The following is a 20,235-nucleotide window of genomic DNA, read 5'->3' as shown; positions in this document are numbered from 1 at the left end:
ATTCACTTAAATTATTTCAAAGATTTTTCTTGTTTTTTTTTTTTTTTTTAAACAGAGAGGTTGTGGAAAGATTGGAAAGTTAATTGGAAAAGTTCTTATAGATTTTCAATGCAGAAGCCATAGTTGAAATGTGAAGTATTTTTAGGCATGTCTTCAACACATCATTTAATGGTTTTTATCCTGAAAAAAATAGGAAAGATACTTAATTAGTATTATTGTTTAGACAAATTTTATAAATCACTGAAGTGAAGTAGTAAAAGTAAAAACCATCAAATTGTAGTTGTACAGTTGAGGAAACTGATTTGGTATTTGAAAGAAAGACCTATTTATAGTAATTGTAAAAATGTTTCCTTTTGTCTCATTTAAAGAAGTTAGCTTTCTGTTCCTTAGCCTTTTGTTTTCTTGATCAACCAAAGTACATCAAGGTAGAGATAGAATTTATGTAAAAGAAGAGACATAGAGAGTTCCTAAAGTTTACCTGACTTATGAACAGGCTTATATTCAGAACATCTCTGTGTCACATGGGTTGTAACTTCCAAGTAGAATCACTAGGTGGTTTTCACTAAGTTTCTAATATGAGTGCAGCTGGGTATCAAACTGAAAATAAATGCTATCGAAGGAAAGAAACAGTTGGCATAAATTACTTTTAATGTGTCCTCACCTTTTTTCCTAGGCCCTATCATTTCTAAATACTTAAATTTGGTATTTTTTAACTTCAAGATAATGCTCTTGTGCGTTTGTATGCATAGGTGTGTGTTTCGCCATTCCTTGTGGCACAGCAGAATCAATTCAGAATTTTTAGAATGAGAAAATTGTATTTTTTCCAATATATTTCTCCCCTTACAGTGCTGTAAATTAAATGGTAAATAAATATTAAATGAAGTGGATTGAGTTACTTTTTAGCAGTCTGAATGCAAAAGAAAGCTTCTGCGGGGGAAGTGGGAAAAGCTTTAGAGGGAGTCAGAAGTCCAGGGGTTCTCATTCCCATGGTCCTGTTGCCGTTGTGAACTCAGTGACCGAGTGGAGGCAAGAAGAATTTATGATTTGTAGCTTCCTTTCCAGGTCTAAGCATTTGCTTTCACTATAATAAATTATATTTATAGCCAACCATTTTTTTCAGGTCCTTTGAGCACATAACAGATGACTTGGTGTGTCTTTTCTGCAACGTTTTAGCCCCACTTCCACGGTTCTTGGGTGTCTTATCTATTTCACCAACAGAGCTTCTCTGTGCCTGTTAATTAAAAGGACCTTATTGGGGGCGCCTGGGTGGCTCAGTCGGTTAAGCGTCCAACTTCGGCTCAGGTCATGATCTCACACTCCATGAGTTCAAGCCCCGCGTCGGGCTCTGTGCTGACAGCTCAGAGCCTGGAGCCTGCTTCGGATTCCGTGTCTCCCTCTCTCTCTGCCGCTCCCCTGCTCATGCTCTGTCTCTCTGTGTCTCAAAAATAAATAAAAACATTAAAAAAAAAAGGGCCTTATTGATGTTTGCATTAGAAATGCTAGTGGTAAGGGCGCCAGGGTGGTTCAGTCACGTGAGCATCCGACTTCGGCTCGGGTCACGATCTCACAGTCTGTGAGTTCGAGCCCCACGTTGGGCTCTGTGCTGACAGCTCAGCCCTCTCTCTCTGCCCCTCCCACCCCCCACGCTCTGTCTCTCTCTCTGAAAAATGAATAAACCTTAGAAAAAAAAATTTTTTTTAAAGAAATGCTAGTGGTAGAATAGTAGTTGTAATACAGTAATAGTAGCTAATATTTGTTAATGTTTGCCAGGCACTATTCTAAATACTTGACTAATTTCCCTCTTAAATCTGCGCTACAACTCAGGAGTATGATTTTACAGGGTGCCTGGGTGGCTCAGTCAGTTAAGGATCCGACTTCTGCTCAGGTCATGATCTCAAGGCTCATGAATTTGAACTCCACGTCAGGCTCTGTGCTGACAGCTCAGAGCCTGGAGCCTGCTTCAGATTCTCTGTCTCCTTTTCTCTCTGCCCCTATTCCAGTTGCATACACACACACACACACTCCCTTTGTCTCTCAAAAATAAACATTAAAAAAAAAAGTGTGATCTTGCAAATTATCTCCATTTCTCCAGATAAGGAAACCAGAATTCAGTGTGAATAGTGCTCTCCTGCTATTGTACTCCATTGTAGGCTATGTGGGGACCTTGGAAAAACAGGTGAAGAGATGGTGTAAGAACATAACCAAGGTTGTGTAGCTAGTAAGATGTGGAGCTAAATTTTGAACCTAGACAGTCTTCCTCCAGAACTCGTGTTCTTAACCATTGTATTATTTTTTATGAACATTCTTGGGTTGTTACTCCTGCCTGTACTATGTGGACTGTACCAAAACAGGCTCCATCCTGCTTACTTGACTTGTTTTGTCAAAGTAACTATACAGAATAAGTAGGAACAGAGGTAGTAAACTGGATTTCATTTTGTGCAAAAATCTTCATATGGATTATAGGTAGATCATGTTAATGGGGTAGGTATTTAAAAGGCATGGCTATGTTTATTTTTACATTTTTTACATTCATGTTTATTTTTACATTTACTAACTGCCATTCCAACTGCTCAGAGAACCTTACTGAACCTGATAGTTTTTTACTCCTATAAACTTCCAGATTAAGCTTTCCCGATCACTTTACAAATAATTCTATTTAAAGATCTTCAGTGTTGCTGAGTGGCTTCTAGACTAATTTTAGTAATTTTCAGAATGGCCTATTTCAAATCTCCCTAGGCTTCTCATATTTCATTCAGATTAATCATACACCACACACTTCAAAAGAAAAAGAAGCTTACCAGTTTGAGCCTTGCAAACAAAAAGATGGCAGCAAAGTTGATGCCCCCTTTCTTCTATCTGGGTACTGAGTGCAGAATATTCAAATTTCTCCCATTCTTTCCTTTGTGATGGAAATGATTTACATCTAGGATGACCGTATAATTTTTCATTCAGCCTGTAAATGATTTTGAGAGAAGTGTTAATACTTTCATAAGGATGGGGTTCCGGGGTAGCTCGGTTGAGCATCTGACTCTTGATTTTGGCTCAGGTCATGATTCCAGGGTTGTGGGATCAAGACCTGCATTGGGCTCCGTGCTGAACGTGGAGCCTGCTTAATACTCTTGTCTCTCTCTCTCTCTCTGTCTCTCTGTCTCTCTCCCCCACTCATGTTCTCTCTCTCTAAAAGAAAAAAATTCCATAAGGTAACAGGAATAAACTATGACTGTCACGGGCAAACAGGGTATGTGGCGCCCACTGGAGTAAGGAAGGCTCAGTTTTGAGGGCTGCCTTCCTTTCTACCCCAGAAGTTGGAAAAGTAGTCTTACCTGAATAGAAATGACAGGATGTCAGCAGTGGCAGCCATTGTGAGCCACCAGGACTCAGGTTTCATTGTGTTTCTTCATTATCTGTTACTCCCTGCGCCCCTACCCCCCTCAGAATTGGGGGGATGGAAGAAAAGGAGTTTATCTTTGTCATTTCCTTTTCTAATCCTAAAGTGCAGTTACAGAAGTGAAGCTAATTGAGCTTTTCGCTGCAAAGCGGATTTATTTTCAAGCACAACGAGGATACTAGACAAAAGTGAAAGCAGTCTTCTGTCAAATGGAGATCAAGATTCTTAGGTAGCTGACTTTGGGACCTACTACAATGGGAAGGCTTGCTGTGTTGCCCTCGGAACTTGTCTCTACCTGATGCTTTAGCAGGCTTTTCAAACAGATACCCTTTGGGCCAGCTCTTCTAATTCCTTCTGCCCACCAGGATGGTATTCCAGATAGTCTGTGTTCTGTTTATCCAGGAACTCTCCCATGAAGTCTAAGAGATCAGTTCCACTGTTCTCAGAAGCTAAGGTCTTCAGGTCTTGCAGGACCTTGCTTCACACGTGCTCCAACTGCAAGAGCAGACATCAGAGTTTGTACGCCTCTTCCCAGTTCTTTACATCAGGCCCCAGTCACTGGAAGACAGATGCTACCCTCATGTTTTCTCTGTCAAAGGGAGGAAATCAACAATGTTCTGTATAAGAAAATTCCCACATACAGGCTAATACCAACCTTTGCCTTTTCCTCCCAGCCTCCGTGGTTACATAAACACTCCTATGCAAGTGTGTTGTGCGGTCTAGGGTAAAGTAGCAAATCGCTGAACATACCATGAGTATTTTCCAACTGAGGGTAGAATATTCTTTAAAACTCAGTACTTAACTAACGGGATTGCTGCCCATGCTACAATAATAGTAATACTACCTTTTTGAGAACAAAGTAAATGAAAAGGTAGACGTTTGGTTTAGAGGAGGATCAAGAGGCTTATTTTTAATAGAATTCACAAAAAATCAAAGTGGGAATGTGATGTGTGATTTGAGTTATTGATGGGGACCGGAGAAGTTTATTTAAAAGTGTTTATTTAGAGGCAATAAACCAAAACTCTAGTTAGTGAAGGAAAGTAGCTGACGATTGAGAAAAATAGTGAATTAGAATAGGCTACCCCTAAATCCTAATGTCTTAACAACAGAAGTTTGTTTCTTGCTCATATTACAGGTCTAATGAGGGCTGACAGTTCTCGAAAGAGTCACTCAAGGGATCTGAGCTGAGGATGATGCCATTTCAACACATGCTTCCATAACCATAGGGCAGGAGATTTCTCATGATCTTCGAATATCATGTTTGTTTGTTTGCTTGCTTCCGAATGAACATTTTATGCATTTCTAAAGATAAACATTACTGTTTTATAACAATGTTTCATTTTACTCTCTTTTTCTATCACTGGAGGGCTGATTCCTTTTCTCAGGGTAAAACAGATCTACAGTCCCTACCTAAGTACCAGACTTCAAGAATGTTCATAATTCATTTGGAAGCAAAAGCTGACCTGAATTGGTCTTTATCTCACTTTAATGTGAATGTGAATATATTTTTGTCACAGATTTAATGTATTTGATTCTGGACTATTTCCCCAGACCTACTGACAGTGTTACAGAATATACAGCATATGCTCATATTACCTTTCAAAAATCTGCAAAATCTGAATTCAAACACATTTATCCCTTAAAGTTTCAGAAAAAAGTTTTCAGAAAAAAAAAAAAGCATATATATAGTTTCTTAACAAGCTCACAGAGGTATGATCCAAACTTAATCCATATAAATAATTTCTAAAAGCATAATTTTCAGGTCCTTGGTTTTCTAAATTCTTCTAATATATTTTTCTAATACATTCATTTATATCAAAATACATTTTGGCCTGGAGTAAACAATGAGAAATACTTTGAAATGTTTGATTTCATACAGCCAGTAGGTGGCATCTTTGTAAAAATAAAAGCACATGAGGGGCACCTGGGTGGCTCAGTCGGTTAAGTGTTGACTTCAGCTGATCTCCTTCAGCTGATCTCACAGTTTGTGATCTCACAGTTCGTGAGTTCAAGCCCCATTTCGGGCTCTGTGCTGGCGGTTCAGAGCCCAAGGCTTGCTTCAGATTCTGTGTTTCCCTCTCTGCGCCCCTCCCCTGCTCACACTCTTTCTCTAAAAAATAAATAAACATAAAAAAAAAAAAAGCACATTAAAAGATCTGTCTATTGTATAAATAAATACTGAGATAAGAAAAGATGGATGTTTCATGAGAAATAAAGTTAAGTCATTTTGAGCAATAACTCCTGAGAAAATGCATAAGTTTATTGTGAAAAGTAAAATGTAAAATGAAATTTAAAAAATTACTTTTCCACTTTCAGAATTGAGATTCTTTTTCCTAGTGGTTGTTTTCAGCCTGCATTTACATTTATTTTGTAGAACCAAACAACTATATGTTTGTGTGTATATTTGTGTGTGTATGTATATGTATGTATGTATGTGCATGTGTGTGTATGTGTGTGATTTTGATGTGTAATAACCACTCCCACCTGTAAAGACTAACTCAGAAACCCACCAATTTAAGTTAGGCTCATATATTTTAAGACAGTTGTGTAAGATCATCTCCACAGCAAAGTATAAATAAAATATGAACGTATCGTGGGTATCAAGTCACATTTAACACTGTGAAGTACTTCAAGTTTTCTATCACCAGGTTTTCCTTCCTCCATCTCCTGCCTCTATGCCTACACCTCACAAGCAGGACAGTGCATGATAAATTTTAAAGAGAGCCAGCACAGTGAGTGTTTAAAACCAATGGAATTCTCATTACTAGTAAAATTTAAGATACACTATGATTTTGGAGATGGCTATAGAAGAGTGGAAGAAGTTTACATATCTCCAATCACACCTGGTTTACCCATGAGAGACTAACCCTAGGGGTTATATGAATGCTTCCCCCTCTTTTCTCAGCTCTTTGTGAATATGTGGAATCATGAAGTGATTTAAACAAATTTGCTTTTATTTAAAACCATTATTAAAGCTGACTATATTTGAGAATATAATACATATTTTATATTCTTCTAGTAAGAAACTGTCATAAAATGGGATGAAGACATTGAGAAAAATGACACTGGACATTAAGAAGTTATTGGGGGCATGAGAATGTAATTTCAGTGGAACGGTATAAAGGACTGAAGACATTGAACATTATGAATGAAGAATGGACTTTTACTATCTACGACAAAAATTTTAATTTAATCAACCTTACGTGCCTTTTAACTATCAAAGTGTGTTAAACAACATAGAATAGTCGTTTAAAATTGAGGTCTGGAATCAGACTGGGTTTAATCCTGGCTCCCCACTAAACCTCTCTGAGCCTTAGTTTCCTCATTAAGTAAAACGAGGCTAATCATAATTCCTCTTTAATAAAAACCTTGTAAGGATTAAATTAGAAATATATGTGAAGTGCTTAGTAACAAAATACTTAATAAGTATTAGCTATTATTATGAAGCTACGTAATATCTGTCACAACATTTGCAACAGGAATATAATTGATCCTTTCCCCCAATAACATGTGCTGCTTTAAAAACCTTCTTAAAGAATTTACAGTGATAGAAAAAACCTTTATAATTCCGTGATTAACCAAAGCTTTGCTTCTCCTGACTTAAAAGAATAGCTCCTGTCTCCCTTTTCTCTTTGGCTACCAGGAAGCTAAGAGCCAAGTTCTAATATTTACAAAGGCAAGCAGGCACGCATTGTGTACAACAATCTTCCCTTGTCAAGGTCTTCACTCTCACTTTATATTTACATATAATTACATTACACATAATATATTACATACCATTTTTTAGATCTATAAGCCAAACTGCTTTCAGCTTTTGGTTCGGAGAACTGTGCCCTGCCGCAAGTTTAAGTGAGAGTCTGGAGGGTAGCGGCCGATTCACTTTAGGACGTAGGTACCCAGCACAGAAACACCCTGCCGCCAGCTTTCTCCTCCTCGCCCCCGATCCCGCCCAGGTCACGCTTCAGGTCCAGCTCCTCCCTTCGCCACACCCCTCCTCCCGCCCCTCGCCCCTAGCTCCGCCCCTCTCCTTCCCTCCCCCGCTTTACTTTCCGGCGCGGGCACCGCCTCTTCTCGCGTGAGCGGGGCGGGGCGAGAGGAGGTGGCGCCGGGGCCGTTGCTAGGATATGGCCGGCAACACAGAATGTGGCGGGTGCGGACGCTGCTTCCTCTGAGAGATTTTTGAGAAACCTGTGCGACCCAAGTAGCTGCTTTTCTGAGTCAGGTAGGAGGACAGGTTCTGGCTGCCCTCCCTTGGCCCCACCCTCAGACTTGCCTTGAACCGGTGACAGGCGCTGAACTCCCAGAACTTTGTACGGGGCGCTGATCCCTCCTGGGCTCTGGGGACTGCTTGGCGGCTGGACACTGTTCCACCTTTGCTTCAGAAACCGTGCAAAGCATCCCATCTTTCTTAGTTCCTTTTCTGGCTCTGGATCCCAGGTTTGGGATTCGGAAGCAGCAGCAGCAGCAGCAAGGCGGGAGGTGTACCTCATCTTCCACCCGGAGTGCTTATCACGGTAGTAGTAGTAGTAGGTAGGCATCCATGGGGACCATTTTGAGTCTTTTCTAAATAGAGGGCTTTCATGCTTTCCTCCTTGGCACTCTCCTCTCCACCCACGGTCTTTGCTGTACCTCTTTAAAAACGTAAAAATTACACAGGTTTATTTGGTAGAAGGCAAAACTGGATCCCAGCCTTACTGGTTCCATCAACATTCTACATATATCAGTGAAATCATGCAAACTGTAAGTGAAAGGGGGACATTTTTGTATGCAATCATCATAGGGACTACTTTGGACAATTTTTTTAAAGATGAAAACATTTACGTTTGAGTTGGTAAAGGTAAAAGTGATAAGAAGTTCAAACAGTAAAAAGACTGTGCAGTGAAAATCTGTTTTATGCTTCAAGGACCCGGCCTTGAGACAGTAGTGTGTTATTGAGACCATCTGGACTGGATTCCTGACCGAACCCAGTGAAGGTCCTGTATAAACTCTTTAAGATTCTGGCTGGTGGGTCCAGAGATCTGCTGTCTTGCAGCTGCCAAAGATAAGCCTTGTTTGTAAGTTCCCTTGCTTATTAAACTTGCCACCTACCATTCTGGAATGCTGCCTCTTTCTTTGGTTTCTCCTTGCGTTCCATGTATGGGGCTCAGTTTCGGATTTAACCCCGGGGAACTCTAGAGGTTGTAAACCAACAGCTTTGCTTTTTTACTTAATTGAATCGTAAAGTATGTAGCTTTTAGAATTGGCTTAGCATAGTTCATTTGAGATTTGCCCATGTTGTATGATCAATAGTTTATTCCTTTTTTTATTGATGAGTAGTATTCCATTTTATGAGTGTCTCCTATGTGCAGCCATGCCTCAACTAAGGAACATTTGTGTTGTTTCCAGTCTTTGGTGATTAAGAATAAAGCCTTTATGGGGCGCCTCGGTGGCTCAGTCGGTTAAGTATCTGACTTCAGGTCAGGTCATGATCTCATGGTTTGTGGATTCCAGTCCCGTGTCAGACTCTGTGCTGACAGCTTGGAGCTTGGAGCCTGGAGCCTGCTTTGGATACTGTGTCTCTCCCCTTCCCCCCCCCCCCCCCCCCCCCCCCCCGCCCCTCTCTTGCTCACGCACTGTCTCTTTCTCCCAAAAGTAAACATTTAAAAAATCAAAAAAGAATAAAGCATTTATAGACTTTTGTATACAGATTTTGTAGGTGTGTAGTTTTTCATTCCCTCTGGGTAAAGGACACAGATTGCTGGGTCATATGATAAGCATATATTTAATTTTATAAGAAAACTGACAGTTATTTTAAGTGCCATACAATTTCGTTTCCACCATCAAGGTATAAGAAGTCCGCTTGTCTTCATACTCACTAGCGCTTGCTATTGTTGGGCTAAAAAATATATATATATTTGAAGTTCCATTTCTTTAATAACGAATGACATTGAGCATCTTCTCACGTGCTTGTTCTCAGGCCAGGGCTAGAATGAGGCAACTGGGTCCCAAACTTAGGACTCATCTATTTTTAGGTGCACCTGCAACTATAGCACAGCGCCGGTGCTGCATTGCTCCTGTGCCGCTCTAGTCTTGACCCCACTTATTTGTCTTCTGAAGGATATTCTTTGTTGACTTGCCTGTTTAAATATTTTACTCATTTTTAAACTACTATTCTTTTCTTGTTGAGTTTTGAGAGTTCTCTATATATTCTGGCTACAAGTCCTTGATCAGATATGAGCTTTGTAAAAAATTGCCCCCCGGGCTATGGTTTGTCTTTTTATTCTTCTAGGTGTGTTTTTAGAAGAGCAAAAGTTCTTGATTTTGTTGTTATTGCTGTTTTAGAAGAGGACATCTTGGCCATTTTAGCGGGGGGAGGATGACCCACCAGACGGAGACAAAAGCATTACCTCAGCCTCTCCGAAGGAATGGGAGGACTATGTTTGCCAGGAATCAGGGCTTCCTTATGAGACTCTTTCTAATCAGGCCATTATGCCCCATTATGGGAGAAAATAACCAAAAGGGAGATTTTTTTTTTTTGTAAGTGAGAGCCTAAAGAAGTTTCTTGAATGTTTTAAAAATTGAGCTTTTGTTCAGTTTTTTTTTTTTCTCATTTCACTTTTTCTCTTTATTGTTTTGGAATTTTAAACCTTTATCTCAGCTCTTTTATTGGTTGTACTTGAAATTCACCTATGCATATTTAATTTAACAAAGTCTAGGGTTAAGAATATCATATCCCTCAATTTTGTAAATAGTATAAGGATTTGAGAACAGTTCATGCTCATCTTTCCCTTCCTAATTACATATTACTATTGTCTAATATTTCAATTTTCTGTTATTTTGTGTTGACAGTATTTGTTTGGGGTTTACCCATATGTTTATAATTTATTTGTTCACCTCTCCTTTTGCACTTTGGACTTCGGTTGAGCCCATTTTCCTCCATCAAATGTATCCTTTACAAGTCCTTAGAGTAGATATCTTGGTGGTAACTTATTTGTTAAGTGTTTCAAAAGATAATTTTGCTAAGTGCACAGTTTTAGGTTGATAGTTCTCTTCTTTTAATTAGTCCATCGTTGCCGTGACTTCTATATTTCTGATGAGAAATCTACAGTGAGTTTACTTTTCTCCTTTGTATTAATGTTAACAAATTAATGTAATTCAAAACCGTAGATGATATGTACTTTATCACTGTATGCTTTCCAGACCTTCTCTTTGTTATTCTGTAATGTAATTACAACATATATGGCTTTGAATTGTGTTTACTTGCCCTGTTAAGTGCATATTTATGTTATGCTTCTTGGGTCTTTGGATCCATATTTTTTATCAGCTTTGTGAAATTCTCAGCCACTACCTTTAAAAATATCTTCTCTCTTCCATCTTTTTGTTTTCTCTAGGATTCCAATGTGACCTATACTAGATCAGGGGCTGGCAGACTCTTTCTGAAAAGGGCTTCTCAGGCCACGTGCAATCTCTGTTGCATATTCTTCGTTGTTTTTTATTTTCAAGTACAAAACCATTCTCAGCTCACGGTAAGATCTACTTACCAGTAAAATAGGCTAGACTTTCTTTTTCCCTTTTGCATGGCCCTTAATCTCATACTTCTCATCTCCTTATCTCTTTACAGCATTCTATATAAAATCTTTTTATTTATCTTCTAGTTCATTAATAATTCTCTCTTGAACTCTAATGCTATGTTCATTGAATTCCATAAGTATATATTTTTATTCCAGATATTCCATACTTTTGGAAATTTGTCACCTAGTAGACAGAGAACTTCACTGACTAACGTTATTTTTTTTCTATATAAGGATTTGTGCTTAACGTGTTAGCCCTCAACACAACTTTCCCATCTCACTACTGGTCCAAGTTCTAGTCTGCCCCCTGCTGGGCCACTTCTCCCATCCTCCCTTCCATCCTCCCTTCCACCCTTCCTTCCTGGCTGCCAGCTTTTTAAGGTAGGCTTCCTGCTCTGCTGGCTCTTCACTCCTCTGATTCAGCTCCTGCCCCTGCAGCCTGGCTGTTGGCTGCCCTAGCCCACCCTGGGCCCAAGCTCCTGGATGTTGTCATACTGTCTCCCAAGCCAAAGCTCTTGGTTGCTGTAGCTCAGGCCCTAGCCAGCTCCAAGATCCTCCCACAGTTTGTTGATATGTTTGTTCTGGGGAACAGAGGTCATTGGAGACCTCTGCTACGATTTGTGAGAGCAAAGCTACCACAAAGAGTGTTTACTATCTGGGGTACGGTTGCTGTGGAGCCGGCAGAATCCTTGGGGCTTCTAATCAATTGTAGTCTCAGAAGCATAAATCCTGTGTTAGGTTGTGTTTAGAAAAAAAAAAAACTATTCAAATAAGTCCTTTCACAAGGCATTGTTCATTGACTAAGGAAGAGGTGACAATAGGTTTTAAAATATTTTTAAATATGTTCTTGACAGTAGATCTTTCTCAAATTTATTGTGCTTTGAGGTCCTCTTTTGGTGTAATTTTTACTTTCTGTGTTGTTTTTATTAAAAATTCACCAGTGTTTTTACCTGATGCCATTGCTAAAATAATCAGTATTTTTAAAAAATAATGAGCAACATTGCACTATGTATACCAGCAATGAATTTGATATTTGGTATAGAAATTTTTATGTGTAATAAATGTATTTATGTTTCTTGGTTCAGGAAAATGTCTGATCAGAAAGAAGAATTTGTTGCTCAGAATACTGTTAATGCATCAGAAGAAAATGATGATGCTTTTGAGACTATCAATATTCCGGTTCCCTCAGAAGAGCTTCCGGAGTCCGATCAAACTGAAGATAATGAATCTGAAGTAGCACTGTCTGGTGAGGGCCATGGCACACATGCTGAGGAGGAAAGTAGCCAGAGGTTACCAAGCCTGGAACCAAACGACGAAGAACAACCTGTGGGAGAGGTTATGTTGCCCAAACACGCTTCATATTCTCCAAGACATTCTCCAAAGCACTATCGAACTGAATATGATAATGCAATGCTGCCAGCCAGAGGGTATTCTGGATCTCTGACACTTCTGAATAAAATACAGGCCATAAAGGAATCTCTGAAAACATCAATGAAAGATTCCTTAGCAACAGGTATTACCTAGGGAAGATAGGATATTCTGTACCTCATGTCGAAGAATGTTTACTTTTTTAAATTTGTTTTTGTTTAAGGTTTGTTTTATATGTGATATTACATACTTTCCCTATCCCTTTCCCTTATCCACAAAACTTCTGTAGCTACTGCCACTGCATTGCTAATTATGTGTGAAGCTTCTCTATTGTGCAGGGTACTATTTTCCCTAAATAGATGAGCACTATTAAACTTTAAGTTGATGCTGATCTGTTTTTCCTAAGTGAAGTAGGTTTTTTAAATGTTTAGGGACCTTGGAAAATGGTGGACAAATTGTTGAGTATAACTGTAATTCTTTGACATGCCTCTTTGGAATTGATTCTTCATAGCTGGCAAGAAAGAGTTGGAATGGGACTTGACTCCAGAGAGCCTAGTTCCATCTCTAGTGGTCATTCCTCACATCTTGTTACTTTTACATATTTCTAGACTTCTGTTTAGTGTTAACTTTATATTTAGCTTCAGAAAAACTGTCGTTGTCTTGCATTATAGGTTAATTTTAAAGGCATAATGTTGATGCCATGTAGGAGTCATTACTACGTGGTTAGTAACAAAGCCAAAGTGGGGTGGCAAGAAGGGGGCTGCACATAGAACCATCCTAGTTGGGTGATTCACTGATTGCTCCTCCTCTCTCTTGTCCATAAGTTTTGAAATTGTTCATCCATAGGGTGAAGAACATGGGCTATCGTTTAACAATTAAATAGCAGCTTAGTTTGGCTGGTAAAATGTAGCTTTTGAATCCAGTGGGGGCAGAGTACCCTTGTGTGGCACGTCAATACAAGTAAATGAGAAGGAGGAAGGAGAAGAAAGTAATCAAGCCCAATTATACGTAACTGAAGCTGTTATCCTTCAGTTTCATTATTCACAATAAATTTAGGCTCCATTTGTTTGTTTATTTATTTTTTAAAGTAATCTGTATGCCCAACGTGGGTCTCGAACTCATAACCCTGAAATCAAGAGTCGCATGCTCTACCAGCTGAGCTAGCCAGGCACCCCTGGGCTCTATTTTTTGATATTTCTGTGATTTCCTGATACTTTAGCTTTTAACAAACACATGGTGATTAAGATAAAGTTGTCTTGGTCCTGTACTTCCTGAGACTCACAAATTCCTTCACATACCACTCCTTCCCAAAGCTATGAAAATTTTAAAATACATTAACCATAGAATTTTGAATCCATAAAACAGCTAAAATAGCCTTCTGATAATATCTGTGAAAGTGTTTTCTTTGTTGATAGCTGTGAAAACAAGTTTTAACAATCTCAACCTTAACATTGACAATACCTAGTTAAATTTCATTCTGAGATTTAAAAAAAAATTTTTTTTAATGTTTATTTTTGAGAGATTGAGAGACAGAGTATCAGTGGGGGAGGAGCAGAGAGAGAGGGAGACGCCGAATCTGGAGCAGGCTCCAGACTCTGAGCTGTCAGCACAGAGCCTGACGTGGGGCTCGAACCCACGTACCATGAAATCATGACCTGAGCTGAAGTCAGACGCTCAACCGACTGAGTCACCCAGGCGCCCTTCATTCTGAGATTATTAATAAATGTCTCATTTAGCTTTATGAAAATTGTCATGTGTCAGGCATCTAGAAGTATACAAAACTTTTTTGGCCTACAGTGTGCACTCTACCCTCCAACTTACTTATTACATCTTCTCCATTATAATTTAAAGTCTATAGATGTAAAAGAAGAACGTTTACCCCAGTATAATCAGCTTTTAAATACTATGTTTCCCTCCTATAATTTGTGAACAGTTTTTTTGTTATCAACATGTGTCTTGATTTCTTATTTTATAGAATGTGTAATGAACCGTATAATGTCCATTTTTGTGAAAAGTAGATTTGTGTGCAGTTATTCTAGATGTTCGTAATGAACAGTGATTTCCTGCCTTGCATTTTGGCAATATAGACATAAATCAATTATGCAAGGAAGAATGGGGCACGTGGGCGGCTCAGTCAGTCAGGCGCCCGACTCTTGGTTTCAGCTCAGGTCATGATCTTGTGGTTTGCGAGTTCGAGTCTCACATTGGGCTCTGCACTGACAGTGTGGAGTCTGCTTGAGATTCTCTTTCCCTCTGTCTGTACCTCCTCTGCTCACTTGCTCTCTCTCTCTCTCTCAAAATAAATACACATTTAAAAAATTATGGGAAGAGGAATGGACTTAGTATTAGACACCTTCTATTTTGAAAATTTCTTTATTGACTTTTCTTAACTTCATGAATAATCACTGATTTACTAATGCATGCTATCAATGTGTAATCAAAGTATGCACATTCATAAGTTCAGGGACACCCTCTAGGTCTTAGGGTCTCCCCTTCTAATACTCAGTACACAGAAATGCTTGAGTTTCTGAGATGCTCCTGTGTTTATATCTGAGTAATGTAATACCAGATACCAATACCAAATTAGTACCAAATAATACCAGTATAACACCAGATATTGGAAATCTTTAAAAGTAGTTTAGCTTTATTTCTTTCTTATTTCTTGTGGTATTTTGAGCAAAGAGGTAATCCTGAAAGTGCATTGATCCTCATAGCAGAGACTGGAATAATGATCTGAACTTTGAAGCTAGATTTGGGGGAGCAGGTATTGACTACTGATGCTAATTCTTGAGATTCTGAGTTAATTTTCAAAACCAAAACTGAATGTCACTTCTCATAGCATTTGAAAAGTAACTCTTATCATGGAGGTACAGTGGGGGAACATGGCAGAGGCAACCTGCATTCTGTGTGGTTAAAAATTGTCCCATAATTTTCTATCTGCTTATGCACTGGGTTGCTGACCCTTGCTTTTGACTATGATTCTTTCTTTTCTCTTTTTATCTACAGTAAAAGTTGTACTTTTTCCTGTGGGCCAGGAAATTATAATGCCTTTTAAAATAGACTCCATTGTAAAGTACCTCAAGGATCATTTTTCATACGTATTAAGTATCCCATCTAACGTACTGCAGATGAGATATTCAGGTAAGCTTGGAAGCAAATAAAACTTATCAAGACTTCTTTAGTTTTAATGTGTAGGTAAACAAGATCTTTAATTTGTTAAATGAAATATCTTGATATTTACTATTTGAACATTATATTGTGATTATACATTCATTCAACTCCTTTTTATTGAGTACATACTTGTTCTAAATACTTTGCTAAGAACTGAAGATGTAGAGAAACATGAAACAAAACTTTGTCGGTTTACAGACTAGTCAGAAAGATGATATATGCAATGGTTAACCACATAATGTGCAAATGTTTTAATGGAGATATGCTCAAAAAGCTGTGAGAACAGAGAGGAAGGAAACCGGGAGGTTCTAGAAAGCTTCATTTAATAAAAGTGAAAATACGTGAGCTGAGTCCCAAAGAGGTGAGAAAACCTGGGACTTCAGGGAAGTGGTAAGAAGTTTAGAGTGGCTGGAAGTAGATGCTGTGTGGTGAGTAGGAGGCAATGAGGTTGAAAGAAGTAGATAAGGATGAGCATGTATAAAATAAGAAGAGGACTGAAAATGATTTATCTGTCAGTCCTTATACAGTAAGGTGAATTCACATTCCCTGATGTTCAAGTTTACTTATATTTTGTGGGCAATATTGGACAGCCCACTTTATAGTAGCTTTGTGTCATGGGAGGATTTAGTCTTTGTAACTGTGATATAATTAGTAAAACCATGATAGTTAAATAAATGTTTCTATAGAATATGTCTGCACAGATCCTAATATTTTCATTTTAAAAGTTTTGGTACTAACTTAAAAAGATGCCACCAAAAAGTTTCCAGGGAAATAAGAACATTTTTTGTGTGTGGGAAAATCCTAAATACTAAAAAGGATTAAGCCACACCTGTTAAGTTCCTCCTTGTCAAATCAGAGAAAATAATCAGTTCAATTTCAAAATTATTTTTAGAAAACTATTATAATGAATGTGCTGTAATACTAAGATGTTCATGTATTCAAACTACTGATTATTAAGGTTGGTTAGGGAAACAATACTAAAATTTAAACTTATTATTAATAACAATCATGATAGTTAATTTATTGAGCACATATTGTGTACTAGTCCTATAAAATGTTTTGCCTATATTATCACATTATCATTAAACCCACATAACAACACTTTGACGTAGGTATTATTAACTTTTTTTTTTTGAAAGAAGGAAACTAAAGCTTGGGAAACTAGCATAAATTCACATAGCTAATGATTGTTAGAGTCTGAACTTAAATATAGGTATGACTCCAAAAAGGGAATTGGAAATTGTTTGGCATTATATACAAGGTGAAGTTCAAAACTGGAGAAGAGAGAGCACTTTGAGACTGGAGTAGCTAACTAGTGGTACCTGAGACTAATCTTTGTTCTTTGCACTTCATGACCCTTCTTCTTTATGTGTAAGTGCCAGGCATCACCACTGGGTAACAGGATTATGTCAGCCATGATAATTAAAGAGCTTGATTCTGTGTCAATCGCCCTCTAAGACAGGTGCTTCTCCTAGTACTAGAATTGGAGTTCAAATTGGGACTAAGCCTACTATACAAACTAGAGGAATGAAGAGAAGAAGGCTCTGGGAATCTATATTCGTTTTCTATAGCTATTATAACAACCACAAGCTTAGTAACTTAAAGCAACACATGATTTATTGCTCTGGAGGCCAGAAATCCTGGATCAGTTTCACTCACATGAAGCTGACATACAGGCAGGGCTGTTCTCCCTCTGGAGGTTCTGGGGACAATCTGTTCCCTTGTCTTTTCCACTTCTAGAGTTGTATACCTTGCATTCATTGGCTTGTGGCCCCTTCCTCCATCTAAAGCAAGCAGAAGAACATCTTCAAATCTCTCTCTGCTTCTGTCTTATCATCTTCTCTATAGTCAAATCTCCCTTCCTTCCTCTGTAAAGGCATTTGTGATTACATTTAGAACACACTTAGATAATCCAGGATAATCTCCCGATTTCAAAAATTTTAACTTAATAAAATCTGCAGTCATCTTTGCCATATAAGGTAACATTCATTGGTTCTGGGGATTAGGACATGGATATATTCTGGGGCCATTATTCAACCTATTACAAAGCCCGTATAACATTCATGTTAATTTTCTAAGTTAAGAATTTGGGGTGTGGAATTGAAACTCAAGGATCTTTATACTTTCTTAAACATGGCAAAAATAGACTGGTGGTATCTGATGTATTTCTAAGAATTAATGTAACAAAACCTTTGCTATGTTCAAATTCCCAATTGTAATTTAGGATGACCATTCATTGGAAGAGTCATATATATTCTATCAAAACAGCAGCCAATAAGATTACACATATTTTTGTATTCCTTAAAATAGAGAAATGAAATTGGAGTCAATTTATAGAATAAACCAATGAAGGGGGATAGAAGTAAAAAAGATACAAAATAACATAAAAATATAGTGGTGTACACTTTTTCCAGCACAAAGCTAAAGCTTAACTCTACTTTTCCATGAATTTACTAATATGAGTTCCTGATTATAGAAACAGAAAGAGAAGGATTCTTTGGAACTCTGAGTATATGCTTTTCTGCATTGGAGACAGGAGTGGGTATTACAATAATCAAATTTTCCCTGAATTAGATATGTCCTGTGCTTACACACATTGTGATTTTTTTTAGAGAATCAATGTTTAGAATACGATTTTACTCATAGAATATGTTTTTACTTTAAAATATCTGTAGAGTTGCATGCTTATTATATATTTGTGTTTCTGATGAGAAATCCTGTGAGAGTTATAGCTTTATTTATAATGTGGAATTCTTGCATCTTAACTTTTCCCATTGCGGAGTTTTCTGTACTAACATTATAGTAAGGGGTGGACATCATCAATATTCTATTAAGTAATTAAACTATATGTGTTCATAGAATCATCTTTGATGTTTTTGATCCCCTTAAAATGAGTACATATAGTTATTTCTTTGTCATACACTTCTTATAGTTTCATGTCATTTTTTAGGAATAATCCTTAAAAATAATGAGACCCTACTACAACATGGAGTTAAGCCACAGGATATTGTACAAGTGGAAATCTTTTCTACAGATCCAGATCTATTTCCAATCAAAAGAGTAGATGGATTAAGTGATGCCTCTCACATCATAACTGTCAGAGTACAAACTGGTTAGTTATTTGATGTCTTTTAGATAAAGTATTTTAGAGTCCCTTTGTAGGTGAACTTTCATTCAGTCTTGGTTTTTACCTGCTTAGGCATTGCTCAGTACCAGGACGTAGCTGTTGAGATTATAAAATCTGACTTTCACAAACCATTTCTTGGTGGATTCAGACATAGAATAACAGGAATAGAATATCACAATGCTGGAACACAAACTGTACCTAAAAAGATTACCAAAAAAGACTATGCATTTTGTAGGGATACCCAGGTAAGATTTTTATTTTCCTATGGAGATTTTTGAAACTGCAGAATCAACAAATGTTCTGTATACCTGTCTAAAGTCTTCCCCATTTGCAACGATGTGGGTATGCTAAGTGAAATAAGTCTGTCAGAGAAAAGACAAATGCTATATGGTTTCACTCATATGTGGAATTTAGTAAACAAAGAAGCAAAGAGGGGGAAAAAAGAGAGAGAGACGCAAACCAAAAAACAGACTCTTAACTATAGATAACAAACTGATGGTGATCAGAGGGAGGTGGGTGGGGGGATAGGTTGAATGGGCCATGGGGATTAGGAGTACACTTGTGAGGAACACTGGGTGATGTATGGAAGTGTTGAATCACTATATGGTACATCTGGAACTAATATTACATTGTATGTTAACTAGAATTTAAATAAAAACTTAAAAAAATTAAAATCTTTCAAGGAATTATATGGCAATTAAAATAATAACAGAAAATTTACTAAACAGATAGAAAAATGTGCTCTTTACTCACTTATATGTGTATATAGTGGATATTTAAATATTTATGTTTTTATTTTAGACAGTTTTTCAGAGAAAAAAGCTCCAGCAAACTACAAATACAACATCCACACAGATGACTAAAATTGGGGTGTATGTATCAAATATGACTGATAAACTGGTAACACCAGGAAAATATTTTTCAGCAGCAGAACACCATGCTCAAAGATTACAGGCGGTAAGATAACTTTTATCATGAGTGAATTTTAAAACTGAAGTATATAAGCCAGTTGTTCTGTGTGTGTCTGCCTGCGTTTCTGTATTCCACACTAGTTTACGAAGAACACCTACATGAGTGTTGTTAAAGAAAAAATTATTCATAACACATATTAAAGATGGTAAGGCAAACTTTTTCAAGAGGGGCTACTCCTTGGAGTTTTGTAGTAGGGAAGAGAGATTGGGCTCAACCCCAAATACAAAAACTGGGAAAACTGGAAATTTATAGCCAAGGAGTAGGGTAGGGGTCAATGGAAGGGAAATTACTCTGAAAACATGAAAGGAAATGGGAGATCCTGGCTAACCCATTCTAAGGGGATTTTTGCTGAAGGCAGGCCAGAGTGATTAGGCATCATCTGTTGGATATGAAGGAAGATGAGGAACCTGATCAAATATTGAGGATAATCACATATGAGGGTGGGGATTCTGGTTAAACTTACTTACCAGGATTTTGCTAAAATTGAACAATGCAGAGATGAACACAGAAGCCCAAAAGTTGAGGCCTAGTTGAAAAAATGCCTGATTAGAGTTTGGTCAAGGAGAGAATGTTTATCAGTCAGAATCATGTTTTACTGGTATTAAAAGCAGTTTTTATCTCCACATCCTCCCCCAATTCCCCCCCCCCCCCCCCCCCCC

General features: G+C 37.9%; 1 protein-coding gene and 1 long non-coding RNA gene across 3 annotated transcripts in view; one reads left to right on the top strand and one right to left on the bottom strand.

Annotated features, from left to right (window-relative positions):
• Window positions 1-23: 23 nt before the first annotated feature.
• Window positions 24-7,470, bottom strand: LOC125930106 (uncharacterized). The gene is made up of 4 exons (XR_007460064.1): window positions 7,166-7,470; window positions 3,324-3,977; window positions 2,799-2,953; window positions 24-180 (listed from the first exon to the last, which is right to left on the bottom strand). It is a non-coding gene; the product is annotated as an uncharacterized LOC125930106 (long non-coding RNA).
• Window positions 7,471-7,495: 25 nt separating this feature from the next.
• The window catches only part of IQUB (IQ motif and ubiquitin domain containing), a 58,141-nt gene continuing 45,401 nt past the window's right edge, over window positions 7,496-20,235 (top strand). The window contains exons 1-6 of one of the 2 annotated variants that reach the window (XM_049641758.1): window positions 7,497-7,610; window positions 12,024-12,451; window positions 15,313-15,447; window positions 18,428-18,589; window positions 18,677-18,849; window positions 19,406-19,561. In XM_049641758.1, coding sequence (XP_049497715.1) covers window positions 12,028-12,451; window positions 15,313-15,447; window positions 18,428-18,589; window positions 18,677-18,849; window positions 19,406-19,561 — 1,050 coding nt within the window. In that variant the 5' untranslated portion in view covers window positions 7,497-7,610; window positions 12,024-12,027. Of the gene's footprint in view, window positions 7,611-12,023; window positions 12,452-15,312; window positions 15,448-18,427; window positions 18,590-18,676; window positions 18,850-19,405; window positions 19,562-20,235 lie in introns of both variants that reach the window. The other variant, XM_049641759.1, reaches the window with a different exon arrangement.

This window comes from Panthera uncia, chromosome A2, assembly GCF_023721935.1.
Source record: "Panthera uncia isolate 11264 chromosome A2, Puncia_PCG_1.0, whole genome shotgun sequence".
In the NCBI taxonomy this organism is placed as follows: Eukaryota; Metazoa; Chordata; class Mammalia; order Carnivora; family Felidae; genus Panthera; species Panthera uncia.
The sequence above is the reverse complement of the archived record's forward strand: the minus strand, read 5'-3'. Positions and strand labels throughout refer to the sequence as shown.